A 22,789-nucleotide genomic window follows, 5' to 3' on the forward strand; every position below is an offset into this window, starting at 1 on the left:
CCCCATGCAAGTGGTAGAGTGGTAGGTTCACGTGCCGCTTTGGCCCTCAGCTTTTCTATCCTTGCTTGCTCAGAATCGGGAATAGCGGCCTTTGTTTGTTATCCAGAGATAGGTCCACTTCCATCTCCCAAGGCGTATCCAAGACGCTGCTGTTTCGAGAACCCAAAATGCTGCCGTGACACCAAACGGTATCGAGCTGGATACTCTCCACAACACCTTTTCCGTTGTAGTTGGAAAGGAAAAGTTCCATCCAGCCACATGAACAGCAGTAAACAAAAGTTTCGCAAAACACAAGAAGTATTCTTGCGCACCATATGGGTTCATCGGAAACCGGTCGTTGGGGATATGCTGAATCAGCTGGTCGGGCGGGATCACTGGCATTTTCATCAACGGTTGGACATTGAGTGTCCGGCCCGGACCGTTCTCATCGATGAAATCTAATGGTGTGGTTCTCCATGGCCGATCGCCCGTAATATCGCCGATCGCTGTTCTTGTCGCAAGCTTTATCGGTGTCCTGACATCGGCCGGCTTGTGAAGCCAAGCGTAAGCAGTCATCAGAGAGCATACCACGATGTCCATAGTGTTCAACTCGAGCGTCGTGATAGCCAGTAGCTGTCCGGCCCGACCAATCGCATGTATGATTGTGTAGCCAACCTGAAAGGATGTGATGAGGCGTGCAAACCGGTCCTGTTTTGACTTGTACCAGATCTCGCCGACATCGGTTTCGGGATCTTCGATATGATTGTTAACAACTAACCAGTGAAGTTGCTTGGCGTTCAGGGGAAAGGGGCCACTGGCTGCCGCTTCGAACACGAAGCCTCCCACATCGGCAAAGAAGGCCATTCACATGGTCCATTCCATTGGGTGTAGCCGGAGCTGTGGAAGTCGTGAACAGAGTGACGAGCTCTGCCCCACCGCCCCGCGGCATAGGTGAGAACAGTTTTCTGGCGCTGGAATAGCCAAGAGCGTCCATAGGACCCGACGGCGGAAGAGGATGTAAACGTGTCTGACTTGTGTGGGACATTCAAGCAGTGAAGAATGAAAGTGCAGATAAATATAATAACAAGTGACGTCCAAAGGATCCCCCAAGTTCCGCGTAAATCCGGCTCACCAACCCACCCTTGAACGCGGCCGTTATAAGCTTCCAAAGAGGCAGATGCTCTGACTTCAGGCTCGAGGGCTTTGGTATCCGCTTTGCTGCTCATTCTACCTCCTGTCTCGCGACCTGGTCGCCTGTCTCTTGCTGCTCAAAACGGAAATCGAGTCACACGCCTCCGGGATCAAAGAAAGCAGACAACCGCGATAGATTGAATCGGAAGGTGAGGTATCGTAAGGTGGGTAAACTTTCTGGTGTGGAACTCGAGTTCAACTTTGCTAAAGAATACCTATCGGTTATAGAGCAGTTACCGGGCTGGACCTCGCTTTACATACCTTTCCAACCTGGAGAACCAAAAGTGGCACCAGCTGGTTTCAGGACCAAGCCCAAGTACCTCGTGCAGCTGAATGCACATCGACAATAACAACAACGATTACTGTTGGCCAACATATAGCTGCAGTTGGAGTTTGGGTACCAGGTAGTTGGCCACAACCAGAAGCCCTTTGCCAGGTGGCCCGTGCAGTGACATGTGCCTCACACGGAGCAGTCTGCACATTTCATCATGGGCCTGGAGTTGAGTTATCTCGCACCGCGGAAAGTCTCAGGTTGTTCTAGACTTCCGGGTGCTGCAACCAAACATTCATATTCATATTCCTTGCTATATTATTCTTACACTTCGACTGCCCGTCGAGCTTTGTTGACGAAATAAGGTACCAACTATAGCTTGCAGATGCACCATGCCACCTCCCATGTCCCTCAATTCAGTCCTATACTCGGCGGTTTACATTTTTGGTGTTTTTGTTGTTGAATACTTTATTTTCCTCACTAGCCTCGCTATCCCATTTTTTCAAAATCAAGTCTTTTACTTGCACAGGGTGACTCTTACCTGGTTTCAAGACATCACTGTGCCTGAGCAATGGGGCTTCTTGCGCAACGAAGTGTCCCCATTCACTCTCCAGGCCCCGGACAGAGTCACGCTGCAGGCCTGGCATATGCTCCCGCTTTAACTCTATCGCCAGCATGGAGAGGAGCTCATCAAAGAATCAACGGCAAATTCCCAAGACATTACCAAGCGTCGTGGTTTCCAGCTGCTTCAGGATGATCCCGAGGCCCTCCTGGTCCTTTACCTCCACGGGGCCGCAGGCACACTGGGTTCCGGTTGGTGACCACCAAGCTACCGGGCCATGTCAGCGGGTGCCCCAGGCCGGATACATACCGTTGCGTTTGATTATCGTGGTTTTGGAATGAGCGGGGGCTCACCATCCGAAGAAGGTCTTCTCATTGACGCTCTCACCTTGGTTGACTGGGACATCAAGGAAGCCAGTATCCCCCCTTCACGAATCGTCGTTTTTGGGCAGTTCATAGGGACTGGCATCACCTGTGCGCCATCTAGCTGCGCAGCTAGACCCAATTCTCTTCGCGGCATCGTCTTTGTTGCACCTTTTGCAGATGTGGAGCGACTGACAGCAACCTACCGCGTGGCTGGTACTATTCCACTCCTGGGTCCTTTGGCTCCCTTCCCTCGACTTCTTGCGTTCTTCAGCAAGTTCATTGTCAGCAAATGGCCCAGCAAAGACAACATTCCGGCCTTTGTTCGCCATTGTGAGGAGATGTCGGGCGAAGATCAAAAGTATCACATCACCATTATTCATGCTCAAGATGATTACGACTTCCCTTGGTCTCATAGTGACCAGATGTGTTGGCATGCAATCAGTGCCACAAGGGTTGGAGGCATCACGTTCGAGGAACTCGAGGAAGAAAAGGAGCAAACCAAAAAATTATTGGGCCCAGCAGGCTGGGTCGTCGAACACCAAACAGCGAAGGGCTTGATTCGAGAGGAGATTGCCAAGTGGGGGGTTCATGACCGTATCATGTCGTATCCGTTTGTGAGCTTGGCTATACTGAGGGCATTTGAAAGTAAAGGAAGTCTTAGGCCGGAACTTACTGCCAGTCGGTGAACCTGCGCAAGAGAAGCCGCTGCAATGTCTTGTGATGGTTCGGAGTAAGCAAACCACCGGTATCTTGGACATGAGATAAGGGAGAGGTTCCTGATATTGCCAGAAACTACCAGGACAGTGGCATGAAACATTCAGTAGCTGCCCGCCGTGTGCCTTGATAATATCATCGTCGATGGTTCTTTGTTTAAATTGTCCTATTTCAAGAACAATCCTCTTTGTCACCACGTGGTGAATCTTGACAGTATTGTCCCCAAAGTATCTTCTCTTTATTTGTATGCTATTTCTGGACTACGGTTGTGGTAACCTTTGGTGTGGCTATTGCCTTCTAGACAAAGTCTAGACATGATTCATTGTCTTGGCAATATCCCTTGATACATATAGGACCAGAAGGTCGGGCATCATATAAGCAGGCAAGATTTGGGGTATATAGAAAATTTTCACCACATCATCTCTTACCTTACCTTATACGCATCATCATCATGCATACTGTGTCTTTCCTAGCTACAGCCCTGGCTGCTCAAGCGGCCAGAGCCCATCTCATTATGAACACTCCCATCCCTTACAACTACCACGGGACCAGCTCCCTCGTTCAAGTCGATCCTCTTAGGGCGCTTCCCTTCCCATGCCAGGGCAACACCGATGTTGTCGAGGTGACATCCATGCAGGCCGGTACCGAGCAGCTCGTAAAGTTCACCGGCGGTGCCCAGCATGGTGGCGGTTCTTGCCAGTTCAGTGTCACCTATGACTTCCCGCCTCCGGCTGACAAGTCAAAGTGGAAGACAATCTACACTTTGATTGGAGGGTATCCTGTCTCTGCAGCTGGCAACTTGCCCGCCGCCCAACCTGATCAAGACGGACGTGCTGACTCTCCCCAGTGCGGCAATGATTCTGGAGTCGAGTGCGTTAGACAGTTCAACGTTCCTATCCCGAAGGATATGCCAAACGGGAACGCTACCTTCGCCTGGACTTGGTACAACAAGATCGGCAATCATGAGGTCTACATGAACTGCGCCCCTGTTAAGATCAGCGGTGGCTCCGACGATACGACCTTTTTCAACTCGCTTCCTCAGATGTTCGTGGCCAACATTCGCGGTGAGTGTACCACCAACAATGGTGTTCTCAACATTCCCAATCCTGGTAAGTTCGGAAAGGTTCTTGAGCAACCTGCTCCCCGCAGCGAGGGGACTTGCGAGAAGGCTGCTGGCGTTCCTACTTTCGACGGAGACTCTGGGGCTGCTTCTGCTCCTGCTCCCACCCAAGGTCAGTCGTCTACTTTGATCACCTCTACCAGCTCTGCCACCGTCCCTCCCACTGCTACCTCCCCAGAGGAGGATATTACAACCATCACCCCTACTTCTTTGGAGACCTCAGTTGTGGTTATTCCCACTACAACCCCTGCCGTCGTCATTCCGGAGTTGGTCGGCGTTCCTTGCTCCCCAGAGCGTAGTCTCTTTTGCTTCTCGCCATCCGAGTTTGGAATCTGCAACGGAGGTATTGCTACACCTCAGGCAGTGGCTCCTGATACGACCTGTTTATTTGGGAACCCCTTGAGCAAGAGGAGCGTCAAGTATGTCTCCAAAGTTGTAGTCGTGGGACCTAGGCAAATCACTGCCATCACTCCTATCGAAGACAAGCCCACCAAGATTAGTGCTATCACTCCCATCGATGATCCCACCAAGATTAGCGCCATCACCCCTATTGACGAGCCTACCAAGATCAGTGCCATCACCCCTATTGATGAGCCTACCAAGATCAGTGCCATCACTCCTATTGAGGACCCCACCAAGCTCACCACCATCATCCCAATTGAGCCTACTAGCAGACTCACTACAATTATTCCCATTGACCCCACAACTGAGTTTCCTTCCAGAGGTGGTGCTCTGCCCACTCCTGCCCCGGCTCCTGTCCCGGCTCTCGCCCCTCCTCCTCTCAGGGGAACTCCCTGCAACAAGGTCGGCAGCTTCTGCTTCTGTAAGGTGGCAGGCAAGGTATTTCCTCAGCCTGTCCCTATGGGAGCTATCTGCACCTAACCGGTAAGCGCCTGGATCGTAGTCACCTACCTATTTTCTTTTCTTTTCTTGTACAAATTTGGATACCCATAGATTGATAAATTGAAAGAAAAAAGTTCAAGATTACCGAGATGTCTCATCGTTTAGGCCAATTCCATGTGACTTGCTGTTCAACTCTGACAACGCTTTGACTACTGACATCCAAGGCAGCGAGCGATATCTGAAGAATATGGGTTTAGGCACTCTACACGAGAACGACCACTTTGGCCGCCGACACACCCTTCTTACAGATGTCGAAACCCTCTTGGATCTTCTCTAGCCCTTTCCCTTCGACAACTTGTGGCTCAGGCGACGGCACAAACTCACCCTTCCCTAATGCCTGCGCCAAGTACACATTCCATATCGCTTTAGCCACATCTTTGTTCTTGTCATCACCAATATCACTTCCCCAGATGAACTTGTACCCCACGCCCTTGATCTTGGCCTTGGCCACTGTCGTGATGCCAGCCCACACCATATCAACCACAAGCTTCACCATCCCAAACGCCCCCAACCCAAGAAACTCGCCGGGATCCTTGGACCCGCTTACCTGCGAAACAAACTTTGGCTGACCCTCCACAGTCCTGGAGCCACCCAAGATGTTGATACATCTTGGCAATGCCCCTGCCCCAATCGCCACAGCCCCAGCACACACCTTGTTCTCACTCTTTAGCTTGCCAATGATGTCCCCCACCACACTCTCACTCTTGTAATCCCACACCTCCGCCGCCCCCAATCGCCGGACATGCTCCCAATTACCCGCCGAAGCAGTAGTGTAAACCTCATACCCCGCCGCTCTGGCAAGCTGTATCGCGTTACTCCCCACGCTCGTCGCCCCAGCCCACACAATAACCACCTGATTCTTGTCATCTCCCCTCGGCGAAGTCGGCAACGCCAACCCCAACCCGCCCTGATCCCGCCCCAAAAACAGCGCCGTGGCGGCAGTCGAAAACCCCAAAGGTAAAACAGCCGCCTGCTCGAAACGGACATGATCCGGTATCCTGGCGACGAGGTGCTCACGAACAAGGACGTACTCCTGAAACGCGCCCTCGGCCGAAGAGTTAGACCGGCGGTCTGTCCCGAAGGCGTGAGCGACGACCCTGTCGCCGGGGACGAACAGATGGGAGGAGGAGCGGACTACCGTGCCGGCGACGTCGGAACCGAGGATGACGGGGTAGCGGAGGTAGGAGAAGAGGGGGTTGCCGGGGGATTGGATGAACCAGTCTACTGGGTTTATGGCCACGGCTTGGGATTTGATGACGAGGAAGTTGGCTGGGGGCGGGGAGGGGGGTGATGGGGCGGGTTTGATGTCCAAGGGGGAGGAGTTTTTGGAGGTGAGCCAGGCGGCGGTGTTGGAGGACATTGTGATGGGTGTGGTTTGGGGTGTAGGTAGGTAAGTTGATGGTGGAGGGGGGCAAAAGAGGGGGGTTCATATCGGGTGAGATTGATGTTATCGTGGGCTGTGACACGATGTACAGTACGGAGTAATCGGTTGCGGGAGTTGGTACGGAATGTCCCAGCCAATGAAAGAGAGAGACGGCAGTGGATGTTGGTTTGGGGGTGCAGAGAGAGTTGACCGTCTGCCAATAAGATGGGAAGCGAGAAGATCAAGACAGGAACCTTGCATGTCAGACAAAGAATCGATTTTGGGCAGGCTATTGGTGACAATCACAGGTCAGTCCAGTCACTTACACTGGTCGCCGTCTGCATGACATCAAATCAGCATGAGTTTTAGGTGGAGAATGGCACTCGTCTAAAGTCAAAGGCTGGTAATAAGCGTGGTTCAAATCACAAAGTGTAGAGATATATGCCACCCGGCCTACCCTGTGGGTAGGATGTCCTTTTGGTTCCACACAAAGATTTGGGGATCTCACTATAGGGATCCTGATGGAAAGTTAAACCTTGGATTCTATAATCTCTTTGGATATCTATCTAATGCACTGGAAGCCTTTTGTGTTTTGTCCCCCTAGATCTTCTCTTCTTTTTGCGGTAATGAGATCTTGAAAGTCCTCAATCCTTCGTGGGCGATGTCTAGGTTGACAGGAATTTTGTTGTCTAACCCTTCCATTCCAAAGTGTTTCGGGACGAGCAGTGCATGATTTGTTGGAGGTTGTGTAGTGCGTATGGCAACCGTGAGCTTGTGTTGTGTTTTGTAGCATGGGGAAGGGGAGAGAGAAGCTGGGCGTTCTCTGATGGCAAATGGACCTCGATATTGGTGCTTTTATTCCATGGACGATCAATTCTAGTCAGGGGTATAACGTTAACGCAACAACAGCCGCAGCAGTTCGTGCCAGCGGGAGTTTGTGGTGCATGCTGCATCTAGGCACCAAACTACACGCTTCAGTTCATGGTCTGCCGTGATCCCCCAGGTGTCTGGGTCCCAACTTCGGAGCCATTCCCTAGAGCCCTAGAGGTAGGCGCCAGCCTTTGTTCCAAGGGTGTGGAGATTCTTCTCAGACACTTGAGATAGATACGATCGGAATCACCTTCCTGGATCCAACAGTACTGTGCGTCGCACTCGGAGCACTGATATGAGTGGCAAGACATCTTTGTTTGAGATGTGAAGGTCGCCGACCATTCCTTTTCATAAGGTAGAAAGTGCCCACGACGGTGAGGTTCTTTGATCGAACGACAGCGGCAGCACAGCTCCATCGAGACCCGGCTATGAAGACAGCCATGACTGAGGGGCTGCCAAGTTTCCCGGGGTTGCAAAGGGGTTTCGGGAGGGTCGAAGCATGCGCACTGATTGTGCTCGAACGGCAACAGTAATTGGCCGTCCGGAAATGTGACATGGGAACAGAGTCTATTTCCAGACGCAGCCTGGTTTTGGAGAAGTAAACAGCCGCGGAGATACTGTCTCGAAACTGGGACTGAGGTGTTGAGGTCGAAGGCCAAGTAGGTCCAACCAATGTGAACCGATACAGGACGAGGATCGATGAGTTGCATTTGGCCGTTGGTTAAAGGCCGAAAGACGAATGGAGCGTATGCAGCCGTGGTATATGTGGAGTTCGCACAGGAAGAGCAAAGGATGCCATGTAAGTGAATTGGCGTCCTTACCCTCTCAGTTGCGTGTCCAACGAGGTCTGCCCACCTGATCACTTTGTGGGCACACATTCTCACAGCACCCTGGGTCCTAAGACAGATGCGACGAAACTTTGACTCCTGGCGTTGGCTTAATGAGAACAGGAACCAGGGGTGGCTTCCTTGGCAGGCGTGGCACCACAGTGTCAGGTCTGCTGCCCAGCAGTCGCCATTTGACATATCCGACTAACATCGCGCCGCGGCAGCTGACACACTTTCCAACGCCATTATCTTCTCGGAGAAGATCTGCCACTTGAGGCTTTTGTCGGCGTCTGTCAGCCTTGCTTCCGTGCAATGGCCACACCGCCAGCTGCCAGTTTGTTTCATCCAGGGATACGTTCGGCGGCGGAGTGGTGTGCCACACTTATAGCCCCGAGATGATGCGGAGAAACAAACTACATGTATAGCGAAGTATTTGTTGGGTGATTTCGTCTGTCAGATCCTTGGCGATATAGAGGAGAAGCTCCTCAGGTAGTCGATATAATGGGCTCCTGATGTAGTTGATGAACTGTCGTCGATACTACGATGGATCGTACTCTGGAACAGTTGGTATCTTGGTGGGTTCCATCAGTTCACATGTCGTCGAAGTTGCCGTTTGAAATTGCAAGCTGGCGTGGTTATGGCTAGGCACAATTGCTGGTGTTACATGCAAACCAGCCATGATGTACAAGATATGAAAGATTGATAAGGTTGTTGTCGGCTGGTCAGCGGCAGGTTGTAGACCTTATAATGTGGTGGGAAAAGTGTCTGTTAGTCATCTGCGTAAAAAGGTTAACAAAGTTCAGCTACGAGCCATACACTACAATGACTCACAAAACTTGGTAGATAACTGTTTCAATTCACCCTGTCCACATACTGGCCAAAAAAGCCTCTTGCTGTAAGGTAGACTGGAAAGGCGCCCAAGTCCTGCGCCCACAGAAGGGCTGGAGTAGGACAACGTCAATGCAACAGTGAAGAGCGATTGAGAAGAGCAACCAACTGGCCACGGAGCGACCACTTATGCTCAGTGCAACTCAAAACTTTAACTATTGCTACCTAGGGTATTCTATTCACAAAAACCTTTCTGTTAGTCATCATCATTGGCAAGAGCAAAAAGTTAAGATAGAAACCTATAGGGGGAAGTAGTCTAACTAAGGTTGGCAATCTTGGTGGTATATTGATTGACACTGACATAAATTGGTATCACTGATACCAATCTATGATGAGAGGACACAATTTCTTTCCGTGATGCCTGTACAATCCAAAGAGCAATCCTCCCCTCAGCAAGGCAGGGGACCTTTTGATCAGACTGACATAAGGTACAAAATGGCAGAAGCCGGTTTCGGCGTCAATCAAAGAGGGAGTCTTTCCTTGGAGCTTTAGCTAACATTCATCCTCATCTTGGTGTCCGCCGTTGTTATCCTTGGCAGCGATGAACAGGAAGGTCCCAGCAAATACACCTATCAATACGGCAAGGAAGTATCCGACGTTCATCGTCATCACAGCCAACATTCTGGAAAGAATATACACAAGTCAGCCCCAAACTCAAGGATGGGCCAGTAGATATATGAGCACTTACACGAGATATGCATGACCTGCTATGGCCATATCGAAGCCTGCCCTCGCGAGTCTCAGTGAGAGTGGTGTGTCGAGCCAATAGCTTCGCAAACCCATTAGGATTATCCGGGCACAGCTGACAGGTTTGACAGGCTGTGCAAGTGTTGGTATTGCATTGCTGGAGCCGGAGCCATGTATGTGCTCGTCAGTCTCCTCGTCGCCGCCAACTTTGTGTCGGTGGTATGCTGGGTACGACGACTTCCTCCCCCAGCTTGCGCGCTCAAGAGTGTGCCGGATGGCCATCAACACACGTGTCCACGCAGCAAGAACCACGAGAAAGATGCACGTTGCCGCGTAGTCGCCTGCGTTTTGGGGTTGCCACGAGGCCCAGAACAGTGGCGTTGATGTCGACAGAACGAACGTCATAAGCATCGTTGACACGGGACCCTCGTGATGCATCTTTTTCGAGCTTGTGCTGGATAGAGTTGATCAAGATCGTAGCAGGTATTTCGATCGGGACGTGAAGGCGTGGAGGTGTCCCGTTGGGGCGCCTGGGCGCATCCCATATCATAATCAGTCTGGGACAGACGGGATGACTTGTTATCTGTTGAGACTTGAAACTCCCCGGTTGGCAGTCGGTCCCTGTCGAGAGGGTACCCGACTGCTTACGACCCACGCATCTTCGTTTACCTCTTCGTTGAGCAAGTTGTTTCCAGAGTCCCCTTTCAGGCCACCGGCATGCCATGCTCGCAGGGAACTACCTCACATGATATGATAGGTGCGAGGGCAGAGAAAGACGCAGGCCAGTGTCATTCGGGACGGAGTCTTAGGAAGGGGGGGCACAGTCAGCTCCTCTGCGTAGTATGTGCCTTCATCGGAAAGCTGTGTACCTTGCTGGCTGGCAAAGGCCTCGGTTAGAGCGCAATTGAGCACTTTATTATGCAGGGGTTTGCCCGATGGCCCCCCAATCCCCTTTCTCGTGGTGCAGGCAGGCTCCGAGTACAATCTCTAAGGAGTTATAAGCCACTGTTAGCCACAGAATGTCCGAAGATACGGTACCGAACACTGCTGGCCGAGTCTTTGAGACAGTTCGTGACAGCTTGATAGGTGTCAGCCAACGAGACGAGACTATATTCAGATCCAGCCATGTCTGGCACCAGGTTATTTCACTCAATCAACGTCCGCACGTCATCTGGCTTGAGTCCCTTGTTGAACAACTGTAGCAGACTGAATTGATGATAAGCCCTTGATTCATCTTCATCATTTCACGTGGCAGCCGAGAAGCCAGCCCTCTCAAGCTGCACAGTACAGGCCCAGAGGTATTGCTAGCAAGCCGAGCAGGCGGCTCACGTCCGTATCATTCAACCGAAGCTTCGACCCTAGGTGCCATCAGGCGGCAGTTCTCGGGTGCTGCTCATTATCAGGGGAAAGGCCTTCCATTTGACTGATTAATTTGGATGAGAGTTTTGAGCTCAGATGGCGAGTGAGAAAACAAGGCTGCGATGGAAACACCACACACACATCCACAGCTGCTGCCAGCTGGGGGATGTGTGCCAAGCCTTGTCTGATGCGGGCTGAACTCGAACCAAAGCCCTCCCTCGATTCCCCCACTTCAGGGTGCATCCAAACAACAACATCAACACCGTCGCATGTTTTGGTCCCCATTCTTCCCAAGTATCTTTGCCATCCCAACAACAGCTTTTATCCGGTCTGGGACCAGAGAATATAGATATCAAAATACATACCCAACTCTTTTCTTACTCACCATGGACCAAGATCAGTTCGGCGGCCGCACCGATGATGACCTCTTTGCCGACGATATCGAACCTGTCTCGTACGAGGGAGAGGCCGTTGTCCCCCCGCCGGCGACCACCTCCAAGCCAGAGTCCGCCGAGGTTCGTCAACAACCAGCGGCAGAGGTTATACCAGACCCTCCTGTTCGCGCACAACTCGGGGGGCTAGCCCAGTCAAGACATAACTACCCAGACAGATCCCGCGCATCCAAAAACAAGAGCAACGACAACAGGTCTTTTACCAAGGCACCACCTGCTTCGGCTCCCTCGAATACCACCAATACACCGGCGAACGCACCGTCGGGTCCGAAAAGCTATGTCCACAGGGGGAAATTGAAGCCAAACAACAACACCGCCGCGGCGAGCGATATCCGCACGCTGAGTGGCGGTATGCAACGCTCCAGGATGAGTCAGGCTGAGTCCGACAAGATGATGGAGGAGAAAAGACTTGCTTCTGTTGAGAAGGAGCGGAAGTTCCAACGGATCAAACAGGATGAGGAGGAACACGCCATTGCTGTTGCCAAGGGCGAAGAAGAGGCATTGAAGCGCAAACAGGAGGAGGCTGCTGGCCTGAGAAAACGCAAGCCGAGAGATGCGCCCAAGCCGAAGCCGGCCCCGGTGGAGAGAAACAAGTATGATGCAGACCGGATGCAAAACAAGGGTCGTAAAGGGACGAGAGCACCATGGGACCAAGACAAGGTGGATTTAGACCAAGCGGACGCCTTCAGAAAGGGGGCGAATCGCGAAGTAAAGGGATCAACAGGATCAGGGTTGGGAGCAAGCAGGTATGCTTCCCAGGAGCCGAGCCGTGAACATGTCGACCAGGAAAGCGATGCATTTGGAAAACACAGCTCTAGGCAGAACAAACAAGGGAGGACCTTGTTCGAAGCGGACGACGCATACAGACAAAAGCAGGAGGCGTTTAGACAAAACAAGGGCGGACATCACCCCTCGGCCGTGTCACAACCGCTCACAACCAAGTCAAGTCAAAATCCCAAGCCAACTGAGGACTTTCCAGTGCTACCGTCGTCAGGCCCTACCGCTACAAACACGGTGGTCAGTCCCAGTTGGGTGAAGCCGGTTGGAGATTGGGCTGAGGACGTTGAAGGGTAGGTAAACGTCGTCTATGAGGTTGGATACAGCGGCATTGGATATAACACTCTTTCTGGAAACAATCGACGGCGTCCATTTTATTTGCGGACATTCTACCTCCTAAATTCCTTCAAGGTGCTCTACGTGCTCTTCACACCGCTTGGAGTTTTCGCTGATGCTCATCTTGGGTGATTCTTGCCAAGCAGGACATGCGCCGGACTTGAGTGTTGTTCTGTATTGAACCGTGGTAAAGCTTGCGTGGTGGCAAGTGTGAACACCCGAGAATGGTTCAGGCAATTATTGGACCACCTGTTCTATTATTTGCATAGTGCCAAGGCCCCTCTACGTCTTCACTCCTTCAAAGCTCCCTCTATGCTTTGGGCCGTGTCAACGGTCTCAAGCTTGTCAGGTTTTGTGCCTGATTCATCTGAGGCGTTGCCAGTCTTGCCCTTCTTGAGCTTTTCCACCAACAAACCAACACGCTCCTGAATCCTCTTCTTGAGCGCAGCCAGACCCACCTCAGGCCCTTCATCCGCAGCCACGAACCTCCTCACCAGGATATTGAACATGCCTCCAAATGCCAGTGCGATAGCTGTAGAAGTAAAAATGATAACGTTATATGGCATGCTGAAATCCGGGGTCGGCAAACTGCACAACAAGGACGTGGTTCGGAGGTTGTAGGCAGCCGGGCTCAAAATGGTAATGACGGCAGCCGCAACATCAAACCCTCTGTTGGCATCCGGGGGGTATTCGGTATATCGGAGAATGGATTTCTCAAAGTCGTAAATCAAGAAGACGGTGGATGCTGGCGGGACGCGCATGCGCACTTCGAGCTGCGTGCCCCTTGCACGGTCGACAGCCGGGCGATAGTAGACCTCCTTGATCAAGGAGTCGTCCTTGGCGGTCTGCCCCTGAATACGAGCGGACATGGTGTGCAGGTAGATGCGCATGAACCACGGAAGAGACTCCATGTAGACAAACTCGACTTCCGTGTCGGGACTTGGGTTGTGTAGGATGGTTTGCACACCACCGCGTTCCTGGCCATGACCCGTGAAGCTGCGCTCGGCGTATAGCAAAGGAGTCTCTGGTTTGACGACAACAGCTGACTCATCTTCCGGGGCCGGTAGCACAATCTCGAAATCAACGTCTGGCTGGATCTCAAAGCAGCGCGAAACCCGGTCGAGATTCTTCTTTTCGAGGACGCCATCGGAGTGAAAAACGCTGCGCGAATCCGGAACATGGAGGCAAACCGGTGGAACGGCTGGGTCTGTCAAGGGGCATGTTCCCTTCATCGTTCTGCCAAAGATTTGGGACAGCGTCCAGTCTTGGTTGGCCTGGTGATCGGTCGGGAAGCACGTGTCGGGCGCGTGGTACGGTTTCGAGGTATTGCAGGGGAGCTCATGGCCGGGAGGGGGCCTAGGAATCGGGTTACCTGGACCATGTTAGCGAATGACAGTCCCTCGAAAATCAGGGAAAGCCCATACCCCTCGGCCGTTTGGACCGGTCAATATCAAGGACCATATCTATGGTCAGCTCGATCTGCAAGACGCACTCTGCACCGGCGGGGCAGATAGGCTTGACATCAATAGCCATGCTCTGCCATGAGGCATCAAACAGCTTGTGTCCATCGAGCAGGGTGGCAATGCCCGCCTTGCCCTTGCATGGTAGAAGCTTCAGGAAAGGGGTAAGGTTCTCGGTGCACACCACCTCATGGGGCAGAACGCCATAGAGCAAATGTGTGTCGGCGGCAGTCATATTCAGATGGTCGCCCTCGGGCTGGAAGGACATAACGGGTCGGGTGGTTCGGGTGCCATCGATGAAGTTGAGCGAGGCGCAAAAGAGGCCAGAGAGCGCATTCGTCAGCGTCAGCCATTTGTGATCGGCCCTGTAGCCCAAAGCTGTCAGTTCGTGGGAGCGGAACGGAAATCATTGTGAAGAGTCATACTCCTCGTCCGTCGCAGCTTGCAGCCAAGCCCACAGCTCGACGCCTGTTCCCCCTTCCCTGGCGCCGCCCCATGGTCTCGCGCCCCAGCTCTCGGAATCCCACCTCCCCAGGCTAAACCTCAGGTGCAGCTCTTGGGTGCCGGCATGTTGGAGAATTTGTCCGAGCGATCGAGGGAAGAATCGGAAGTTGTGCGCTTCAAACTCGGAGAGCGAAGTGTTGGATCGGAAATTGAAGCTTGCTAAAAGTGCCGACAGAGGCAGTGGTCGAAGGACGAGCTGTTCGTGGTAGTCTGCCGCGGCGGCGGATGCTGAAGAAAGAAGAGAGGAAAAGGAAACGAACGAGAGCAAAGCGAAGGAAAATAGTTGACGCATTTTCCCAACAATCACGGCGGTCCGTCCATTGGCGCCGGGCAACACATACGGTACAAGAGAAGACTAAAAGTTTGATGTATTTCAGGGATCAAGAAGCCAGTGCATCGTAGGTGTGTGTCTTAGCTGTCGCGACGCACGCACGAGATGACGGCCACTGTCAGACACCGAGCGGCGCCCAGGGGTCAATTAGAGCCCCATAGTAACGGGTGGACCCCACATCTCCCAGCGTGTTGCATTTTCCAGCAACGCCAGCCTTGCAACGCGGCTGAACTCAAACCATTAGTTTATTTTCCAAAAAGCATCCCAGCCACACCTTGACGTCGACATCAGCACAGCATACAAACCAGTAACCAGTTGTCAGCGCTTTTCATCGCTATTTTTCCGATACCTGAACCTCCCGTCACTTACAACATTCAATCTTTCCCATTAGATATTTGCCTGTCTGTTCCCAAAGCCGGCCGGAACCATGGCAGCTGAACAAAGAAAGCTTCTTGGTCAGTCCTCATCCCGTCCTATCGCTATTCTTCTTTGCCTCCCTCCATGTCACTAACTCTCCTTTAGAGCAGCTGATGGGCTCCAACCTCACCACCCGCGCCGCCCAGCTTCCCCTAACCGACCCAAAAGTCTGCCGATCCTATCTCGTCGGCACCTGTCCCCACGACCTCTTCACCAACACCAAGGCAGATCTTGGCCCCTGCCCTCGCGTCCACTCCGAGCCGCTCAAGCAAGAGTACGACTCCCTCCCAGACCCCGAAAAGAAGAAACTCGGCTTCGAGCACGACTACCTGCGCGACCTGTCTTCGCGAATCGATGCCTGCAACCGTAACATCGACACACTCCAGCGACGCTTAGAAAAGACGCCTGATGAAGTCCGGCAAACCAACGCGCTGTTGAAGGCTATCTCTGACCTCGGCTCAACAATCGCGAATGGCCTGCTGGAGGTGGAGATTCTGGCTGAAACGGGAGAAGTAGGAAGAGCTTACGACGAATACTACAAGGTTCGACACGCCCAAGCGGCCAAGGCAGACAAAGAGAAGGAGCTTAAGGCGCTGAGTGAGACGTCTGGGCCATCGGGACATCAGAAGCTACAGGTGTGCGATGTGTGTGGTGCCTATCTCAGCAGGCTGGACAATGACAGGCGTTTGGCCGATCACTTCTTTGGCAAAATGCACTTGGGCTTCGCCCAGATGAGAAAGGCGTACGAATCTTTCCCCAAGGAAATGAGAGGGAGGTACCAGGGCGGCGGCGGAGGTGGCGGCGGGCATGGAAGAGGAGTGCAGCAGATGGACGACGATATGGGCCATGTTCCCACGGGGCCGGGAGGAGGATTCGGTGATGGCTGGAATAAGGGGCCACGAGGCCCCCGTGCCGGCGGAGGATTCCGTCCGAGAGGGCCAAGAAGAGGGTGGTAGTTTATTTTTCAGGACGCCCGGTCGTATTTTCATTCTTTGGCTAAGACTGTTACTGCAGGTTGCATTGGCAAGGCGTTTTGGAGTTTTACAGATGCTGGGTTCTGGGCACAATTTGATTTCATTGGTTGGAATTGTCATGGCCACACACAAAGGCCTCGCCCCAATCAACATAAGACAGAATTACGTGTAGGAAAAACATGTTGGGCGCCTAAATATATCCAGCTGCTTCATCTCACATTTTTTCTTCTGGCGAGCAGCTTCCTTCCTAAGCTCAACGCGGATGGTTTTGTCGAAAGTCAGCATGAAACCCACATGGGATGTGATGGGCATGCATTATTAGTTCTTTCATTGTGTTTACGCACTGCTTGCTTTAGACTTGTACATGGCTTGTTCCACCGGATAAACTCCCCATGACCACGATAACTGTTGCACTGGCACCGGTGGTTGAGCAGGAGCAGCACTCTGGGCTAGAAGAGCCCTGTGAAGAGGAAAAGCAACGACAGGAAGAAGACTTTTATGAGGTGAACGAGGCTAATAAGCAGGAAAACCCCAATTAGAAAGAGGGGCCCTGTGATGAAGAGTCGTGTGAAGAGGAAGACCCAGAGAAGAAACAGAGAGAAAAGAGGGGACAGAGGGAAAAGAAGAGACAGGAGCCTGACTGGGGTCCCGTATTCGACCGTCGATATTACGGTTTATCAACACTATTTCAACACCCAACCGACGAACCTTCTGGCCTCTTGCCTGCACAGACAACCTTTCAATACAAACCTTTGGACCCATCCAAACAAGAATTCAGATGGATCTCTCTCCTACCGGCCGAGTTCGAAGACGACATCGTCATCTCGATAGTACACGAGGAGTTTGCTATTGCGCCTGAGGTAGATTACATCGCGTTATCCTACGTCTGGGGCTCTCAGGATAACCCACAGCCTGTCTTCGTCCAAGACTGCTGGGCACCAAACTATGAAGAGGTTGACCCTAACCACAACATCATCATGGTGACGCAAAATCTCGAGATCGCACTCCGGCACCTCAGGGACACAGAGGAATGGATATCCATGTGGATTGACGCCATATGCATTGACCAGCAAAATGTAGCGGAACGTAGCCATCAAGTGGCGCTTATGGGTGAAATCTACCGCAAAGCCGCCAAGACATATGTATGGGTTGGTCCATTCGCAGATGACAGCGACGAGGCGATGGAATGGGTCGACCTGATCGGTGGTAGCATAAATGTCGATTGGGGCGATGAGATGATGAAGACCACGGACTTGTTGGAGAAGACAAAGTACGCGCCCATGGCAGATGCATCGGTACCCTATGAATTCGAATGGCCCTGGCCGTTATTGAACCTGTGTCACTTCACCAACAGGGAGTACTTCACAAGGCTATGGGTACGGCAGGAAGTGAAACTGTCACAGAACAAAGTGCTTGTCTGCGGGTTTAAGCAGCTCGATTGGCACTTTTTCGCGACTTTTGCCCGCTGGATGGCAGTGAAACCCTACACCTGCGTGGATAAATATGGAGTATGGACCCAGGAGATGGAAAAGAAGTATAAGGCGGGCAGCGAGTTGGTCTCTAACATTTGTGCGAAATTGTATGATGGTGCCTTCTTGTCCTTTGACCGGCTTCGGTTCGATAACAGCAAGCTGAACTGGAAAGATCCCAGGGACGCTATCTACGCCAACCTGGGCCTGCTCCCACCCGAGTACCGCCAGTTGGGAATCAAGCCGGACTACGACAAAAACCCGGCGGCTATCTTCACCGATGTTGCGGTTCGTGTAGCCACCAAGCTTCGGAGTCTGGGGTTCCTCGAATCCTATGATCGCTCTGCCATTGAATTGGACGGCCTCCCTAGCTGGGTCCCTGACTGGTCATCGCCCATGAGGATGGCGGCGAATTCAGAAAATATCTGGAGCGCCTCTGCTTGGATATCGGCCCAGGTCGAATACGTGGGCGATGGCGTGTTGACGGCCAACGGTGTACCAATCTCAGAAGTTCAAAGGGTTGACCGCTGGGAGGATGAAAGATCTTACGATGGCCAGCCCTACATGGTATTCGACTGCATCCGGTCCTGGTGCAAGCATGTACCTGACAACTATGATGAACGAGAATGGTTCTTGCCAGGCACCGGTCTGACGTGGTTGGAGGCCTGGTGTAGGCTTTTCCTGTATGGCAATCTCAGCGAAGTTTTCGAGGCTGGGCAAGAGACAATGGTTCACAGACCTGACTTCTTCTCGTTACAAGAAGCCAAAGAACTCATGCTCATCATTTGGAAAGCACGGTCCTTCCACGAGATATGGTGTCTCTATGATCCGACATGGCAACGCATGGAGAGGTTCCTGTCCAAGATTGGCGACAGGATGAAAGGCAGATCTGTTTTTCGGACAGTAGATCGGGATATTGGAGTAGCATCTTCCTCGGTAAAGGCTGGCGATATGGTATGTATGCTTTTGGTTGTCAGGTGCCGGTTGTTTTGACACCTAAAGAAAGGGATGGTTCATCTCCCGACGAGCAAAATCAGTGGCAGGTATCAGGAAGCTGCTTCGTTGTTGGGTTGATGGATGGCGAAGCTATCACAGGAGCATTGCCAGAACACTACCGAACTGTCGACTGGAGATATCGCAAGGACGTGCTTCCCGAAAATAAAATCAATAAGTTTCGTTCTGGTCTGCGTAATGACGAATACAGAACACTGGAAACCGATCCGTCACAAGTTTTAGAGGAATGCGGTATCCCCTGTATTAGATACGAAAGGGAACCACACCTGCTCGAGGTCTCACCAGATGCGTTGCGGGATGTAGGGATAAATCTGCAGCAATTTACGCTCGTTTAAGGAGCCAGGTACCTTCGATCTGATCTTAACAACAATGGAACCGATGCGAATAAGCTTTTAGTTGTTATTGATGAACTATGTGGTATGTTAAGCAACATACCTTGCCTTAGTCAGAACGTCTAAATTAAAAATGGGCGAGGTATCGAAAACAACGCGCACAAATGGGTCTCATAATGCCCCTCTATCTCATCTCATCCTACGAACACTGGGGACGTTGGTATGAATGCCCCCAAACCGCCCCGGTCTCCTATCCAAAACCTATATCCCGCAACTCGTCACCTGCAACCTCACGTCAACATAGCATCTATTCATCACCGAGCATTGCCTTCCTGCTCCAACTACGAACACTCCCCCGGCTCCAATCACAAACTCCTCGCCGCCCTCCTCGCTGCTTTCCCCTTCTTTAAACAGCACCTTCAATTTCCCAGCCGCAAGCATGCACACCCGAGTCTTGGTTTTGTCTGCGGCAAAGACATGGCTCGTGCCGGAAGCAATATTCAAGACCTGAATCGACAAGTTCTCATGTCCCGGAATAGTAGCCTGCTTCGAGAGGTACGAGCTGGAAAAAGTGTGTTGAGCATGCAGGCCGCCGACCTCCCATTCTTCCATTTCAAGGTCGCTTTGAGGTATGGGCCTGGCACCGGGTATCACGATGGCGGAACTTTCTGCTTGCTGTTGCTGTGGGATCCTCAAGATTACAAGGCGGGAGCGCTTGGCCGCAGGTCCTTCCAGGTATGAATCCTCTTCCTCTTCTGTATCATCTCGGATTCTTTTGCCCTGGCCAACATCATCTTCAGGGATGTCATTCCTACTGCCGCCATTTTCGCTTGAATCGGACTGTCGCCCGGGCTGTTGTCGTCGAGCAGGTTCGGCATGCGACGGGACATTGAGTACCTCTTGACCATCGTCGTCCACGGGCACCCACACGCATGTTTTGAAGTACGGGTAAGGCGGGACCTTGCGAAGGCTCATTTCTTCGGGTTTGTTCCAGCAGCCGCGGGATACAACATACGGGGCCTCCAGCGTGTTGCCCTTCACCCCCCCCCCCCCCCCCACTCAATAACAGAAAACGTCACGTCGAGGTTATCGTTCAGCCCGATGCCACGGTGGATGCGGATTGGAAAACGCCGACCGAGGTCATGGCATGCTTTGAAAGGATAGCGGCAGGACTGAATGGGGCAGATCCATGGCCGGTCGGCAACCGCGCTGTCGAGTTGGTACCCCGTTGGAAGTAAGGCACCATTTATATGGACGAGTTGTCCGTTGTTGTCTGGCCACATGGTATAGGGCCGGTTATCCTCGGTTGTCGTCAGACCTTCAGCGGGAACGGCAGGAGCCGCAAGAGGTGTTACAGCTGTCTGTGAACGAGTAGAGGCGCGAGTTGAAGATGGGGGAGAGGATAGGCTGTCCAGCGTGGACTCCTCTTCATCACGGGGAGCTAGCAAGCCCTGCCTCTGTATCAACTTTTTCGCGACACGGTCTCTGGCCCTCTGCACGCTCAGCTCAACATGGGGTTGTCGGCGAGGCTGATGGGTTTCTTGGATACTAAAAGGGGTGGTTTCGCGTACCCGCCGTGAAGGATCTCGTCGCCTTTTGTAGCACTGTCATATTTGCCAAGCTCGGAAAGGGTTCCGTCCATATTGTCATTGAGACGAGATGCGCGGTGTGATATCTGGGTAGTTGGCATGGTTAGCCAGGGCCGACATGATTTCCAGTATCAGCCGCAAAGCCTACATTAAAATGCTTCCCTAGGCCAAAAAGAGCGTCAAATAGCTCTCTACAAGAGCGAATGGGACAAATCCAGGGGAACTCGGGATGGTTAAACTGCTGGTAGCCCGGAGGAAGCATGCAACCTTTGGTACCCACAGTCGCACCATTTTTACCTAGTATATGATTGTTAGCGAGGAATGCAGTACGGAGGTTTTAGGGCTGAAGGGTAGCTCTCGCTGTTGAGAGCGGTATCAAACTCTCGTTGAATTTCTGGCGGAGGGACGTTGGACAACCTCTTGGACGCCTTCTTGTCGCCCACGTGGATCGTTTCTTCAAGGTGCATGATCGAGGGCTCTTCACTGACGGGTGGCTGTGGGGTGGGGGTGGCATCAGAGTGTCGAGTCTCACTTTCGACAACTGGTGTGCGAGATGGAGGGGGGAAAAGCCCGCTGACTCCTGTTCGCCTCATCATGAAGGGTTTTCTCGGTGCCGGTGCAGGCGCCTCCTGAGACACAGCGCCACCTTTAGGCACTTCCATGGTTGGATCAGCTGGGTGGGGAAATTTGTTGTAACGAACAAAGCCACCTTGATGCTATTGGGATTAAAAAAAACTCGAAGAAAAGGCCGACTTTTACCTTGGGCCCTTAACGATGTGGAGGTGTTCGTTTAACAATTTGAGCAAACAGATTTCGACGTGTCGAGGTCGCGTTTGTCAGGGAATTGGCACGTTGTAGGAACTCACCGCCGTGGAAGCAGTGGGTCGCTGGTCCATGTGGTCCATGCTGGGGCAGATCTCGCCAAACCTTACTTGACCTCACCTCAACCTCCATCATGACTAAAGATGGCGACTATGCCTTGCCTGCAAGAGCATGAATGAAAATCTTGAACGAAACCACTGCCCTAGTGTGCCTTGTTAACAGACTTGGCTGCGCTGGGTGTAGGAGGCAAAGCCCCAGCCTCAATATAAATCCATCTGGCCAAATGCTGCCCTGAGTATATATCTCGGCTGGATCTCACAACTTAAACCATGGGCATTTCTCGCATCACATCTTCTTCGGGTGCAACGAACGTCGGATATCTTAGCATGGCAACCCCATCACAAGCTCAGCTCATACAAGCCCCATCACGCCCATCCGTGACAGGCAAGAAAACCGTCTTTTTGGCCGGCACAACCACTCGAACTAATGGGCCAGAGTGGCGAGGCACACTGTTCCAGTCCATCGCACACCTCCCCATTACCGTGTTCAACCCCCTTCGACCGGACTGGGACAGCTCATGGAAGGAAGACATCGACTTTGCGCCCTTCCGAGAACAGGTGGAATGGGAGTTTGACAGGTTGAACCAGGCCGATCTGGTGGTGGTGTATTTTGGGCCCCAGACAGACGCGCCCATCAGCCTGTTGGAGTTTGGGCTTTTTGCAAGGTCAGGCAAGTTGATTGTGTGCTGCCACAAGGATTACAGGAAGCGAGGGAATATCGAGATTGTGTCGCAGAAGTTGGGTCTAAAGGTTTTGGATGCAGTTGATGGTGATCTTGTTGATGAGGTGACGCGAAAGCTGCAAGAGATGTTACAAATATGAGAGAGCAGTACAAGAGGCAAATCCTTGTGTTTAAACTTCCTTCCTTCTGTTAATATGCCCTCAGTACTGCAAGTAGTAAACAATGTGTCATGTCCTGCGTTCTCAGTGCCCGGGCAGGGTGTGGCTGGTGTGAGCTTGCCAGCTGAGTAGCTGCGCCACATTGTGGTGGGGAACAATCCAATGGCAGGTGCCCCGCCAAAGCGGTTTGAGATGTCGCAACACCACGGCTTTGACTCATCTTCAACCGGCCACGGTGACCTTTATTTCTATTCTACATCCAGACACTTGCGACGCAGCTAGACTGATTTGACCCCTTAGAGGTCATTCCAGAA

General features: G+C 52.3%; 9 protein-coding genes across 9 annotated transcripts, besides 1 other annotated feature; 5 read left to right on the forward strand and 4 right to left on the reverse strand.

Moving 5' to 3' along the window:
* Positions 1–69: 69 nt before the first annotated feature.
* On the reverse strand, positions 70–843 carry PODANS_4_4800 (uncharacterized protein; the record flags this gene model as incomplete). The annotated part of the gene is made up of 1 exon (XM_001906345.1): positions 70–843. The coding sequence occupies one exon, from the start codon at positions 841–843 to the stop codon at positions 70–72; it is 774 nt and encodes a 257-aa protein (XP_001906380.1).
* Positions 844–1,833: 990 nt separating this feature from the next.
* Positions 1,834–3,051: a sequence feature (pseudogene).
* Positions 3,052–3,533: 482 nt separating this feature from the next.
* On the forward strand, positions 3,534–5,084 carry PODANS_4_4790 (uncharacterized protein; the record flags this gene model as incomplete). Its single annotated transcript, XM_001906346.1, has 1 exon — positions 3,534–5,084. The coding sequence occupies one exon, from the start codon at positions 3,534–3,536 to the stop codon at positions 5,082–5,084; it is 1,551 nt and encodes a 516-aa protein (XP_001906381.1).
* A 223-nt stretch (positions 5,085–5,307) lies between these two features.
* Positions 5,308–6,465, reverse strand: PODANS_4_4780 (uncharacterized protein; the record flags this gene model as incomplete). The annotated part of the gene is made up of 1 exon (XM_001906347.1): positions 5,308–6,465. The coding sequence occupies one exon, from the start codon at positions 6,463–6,465 to the stop codon at positions 5,308–5,310; it is 1,158 nt and encodes a 385-aa protein (XP_001906382.1).
* Positions 6,466–9,545: 3,080 nt separating this feature from the next.
* PODANS_4_4770 (uncharacterized protein) lies at positions 9,546–10,178 on the reverse strand (the record flags this gene model as incomplete). Its single annotated transcript, XM_001906348.1, has 2 exons — positions 9,546–9,675; positions 9,742–10,178. The coding sequence occupies 2 exons, from the start codon at positions 10,176–10,178 to the stop codon at positions 9,546–9,548; spliced, it is 567 nt and encodes a 188-aa protein (XP_001906383.1).
* A 1,307-nt stretch (positions 10,179–11,485) lies between these two features.
* PODANS_4_4760 (uncharacterized protein) lies at positions 11,486–12,625 on the forward strand (the record flags this gene model as incomplete). Its single annotated transcript, XM_001906349.1, has 1 exon — positions 11,486–12,625. One exon carries the CDS (start codon positions 11,486–11,488, stop codon positions 12,623–12,625), a length of 1,140 nt encoding a protein of 379 aa, XP_001906384.1.
* A 329-nt stretch (positions 12,626–12,954) lies between these two features.
* On the reverse strand, positions 12,955–14,920 carry PODANS_4_4750 (uncharacterized protein; the record flags this gene model as incomplete). The annotated part of the gene is made up of 3 exons (XM_001906350.1): positions 12,955–14,036; positions 14,089–14,489; positions 14,550–14,920. The coding sequence occupies 3 exons, from the start codon at positions 14,918–14,920 to the stop codon at positions 12,955–12,957; spliced, it is 1,854 nt and encodes a 617-aa protein (XP_001906385.1).
* Positions 14,921–15,489: 569 nt separating this feature from the next.
* On the forward strand, positions 15,490–16,332 carry PODANS_4_4740 (uncharacterized protein; the record flags this gene model as incomplete). Its single annotated transcript, XM_001906351.1, has 1 exon — positions 15,490–16,332. One exon carries the CDS (start codon positions 15,490–15,492, stop codon positions 16,330–16,332), a length of 843 nt encoding a protein of 280 aa, XP_001906386.1.
* A 995-nt stretch (positions 16,333–17,327) lies between these two features.
* On the forward strand, positions 17,328–18,812 carry PODANS_4_4730 (uncharacterized protein; the record flags this gene model as incomplete). The annotated part of the gene is made up of 1 exon (XM_001906352.1): positions 17,328–18,812. One exon carries the CDS (start codon positions 17,328–17,330, stop codon positions 18,810–18,812), a length of 1,485 nt encoding a protein of 494 aa, XP_001906387.1.
* A 3,150-nt stretch (positions 18,813–21,962) lies between these two features.
* PODANS_4_4720 (uncharacterized protein) lies at positions 21,963–22,457 on the forward strand (the record flags this gene model as incomplete). Its single annotated transcript, XM_001906353.1, has 1 exon — positions 21,963–22,457. One exon carries the CDS (start codon positions 21,963–21,965, stop codon positions 22,455–22,457), a length of 495 nt encoding a protein of 164 aa, XP_001906388.1.
* Positions 22,458–22,789: the final 332 nt, after the last annotated feature.

The sequence above is a fragment of the Podospora anserina genome, chromosome 4 (assembly GCF_000226545.1).
Source record: "Podospora anserina S mat+ genomic DNA chromosome 4, supercontig 4".
In the NCBI taxonomy this organism is placed as follows: domain Eukaryota; kingdom Fungi; phylum Ascomycota; class Sordariomycetes; order Sordariales; family Podosporaceae; genus Podospora; species Podospora anserina.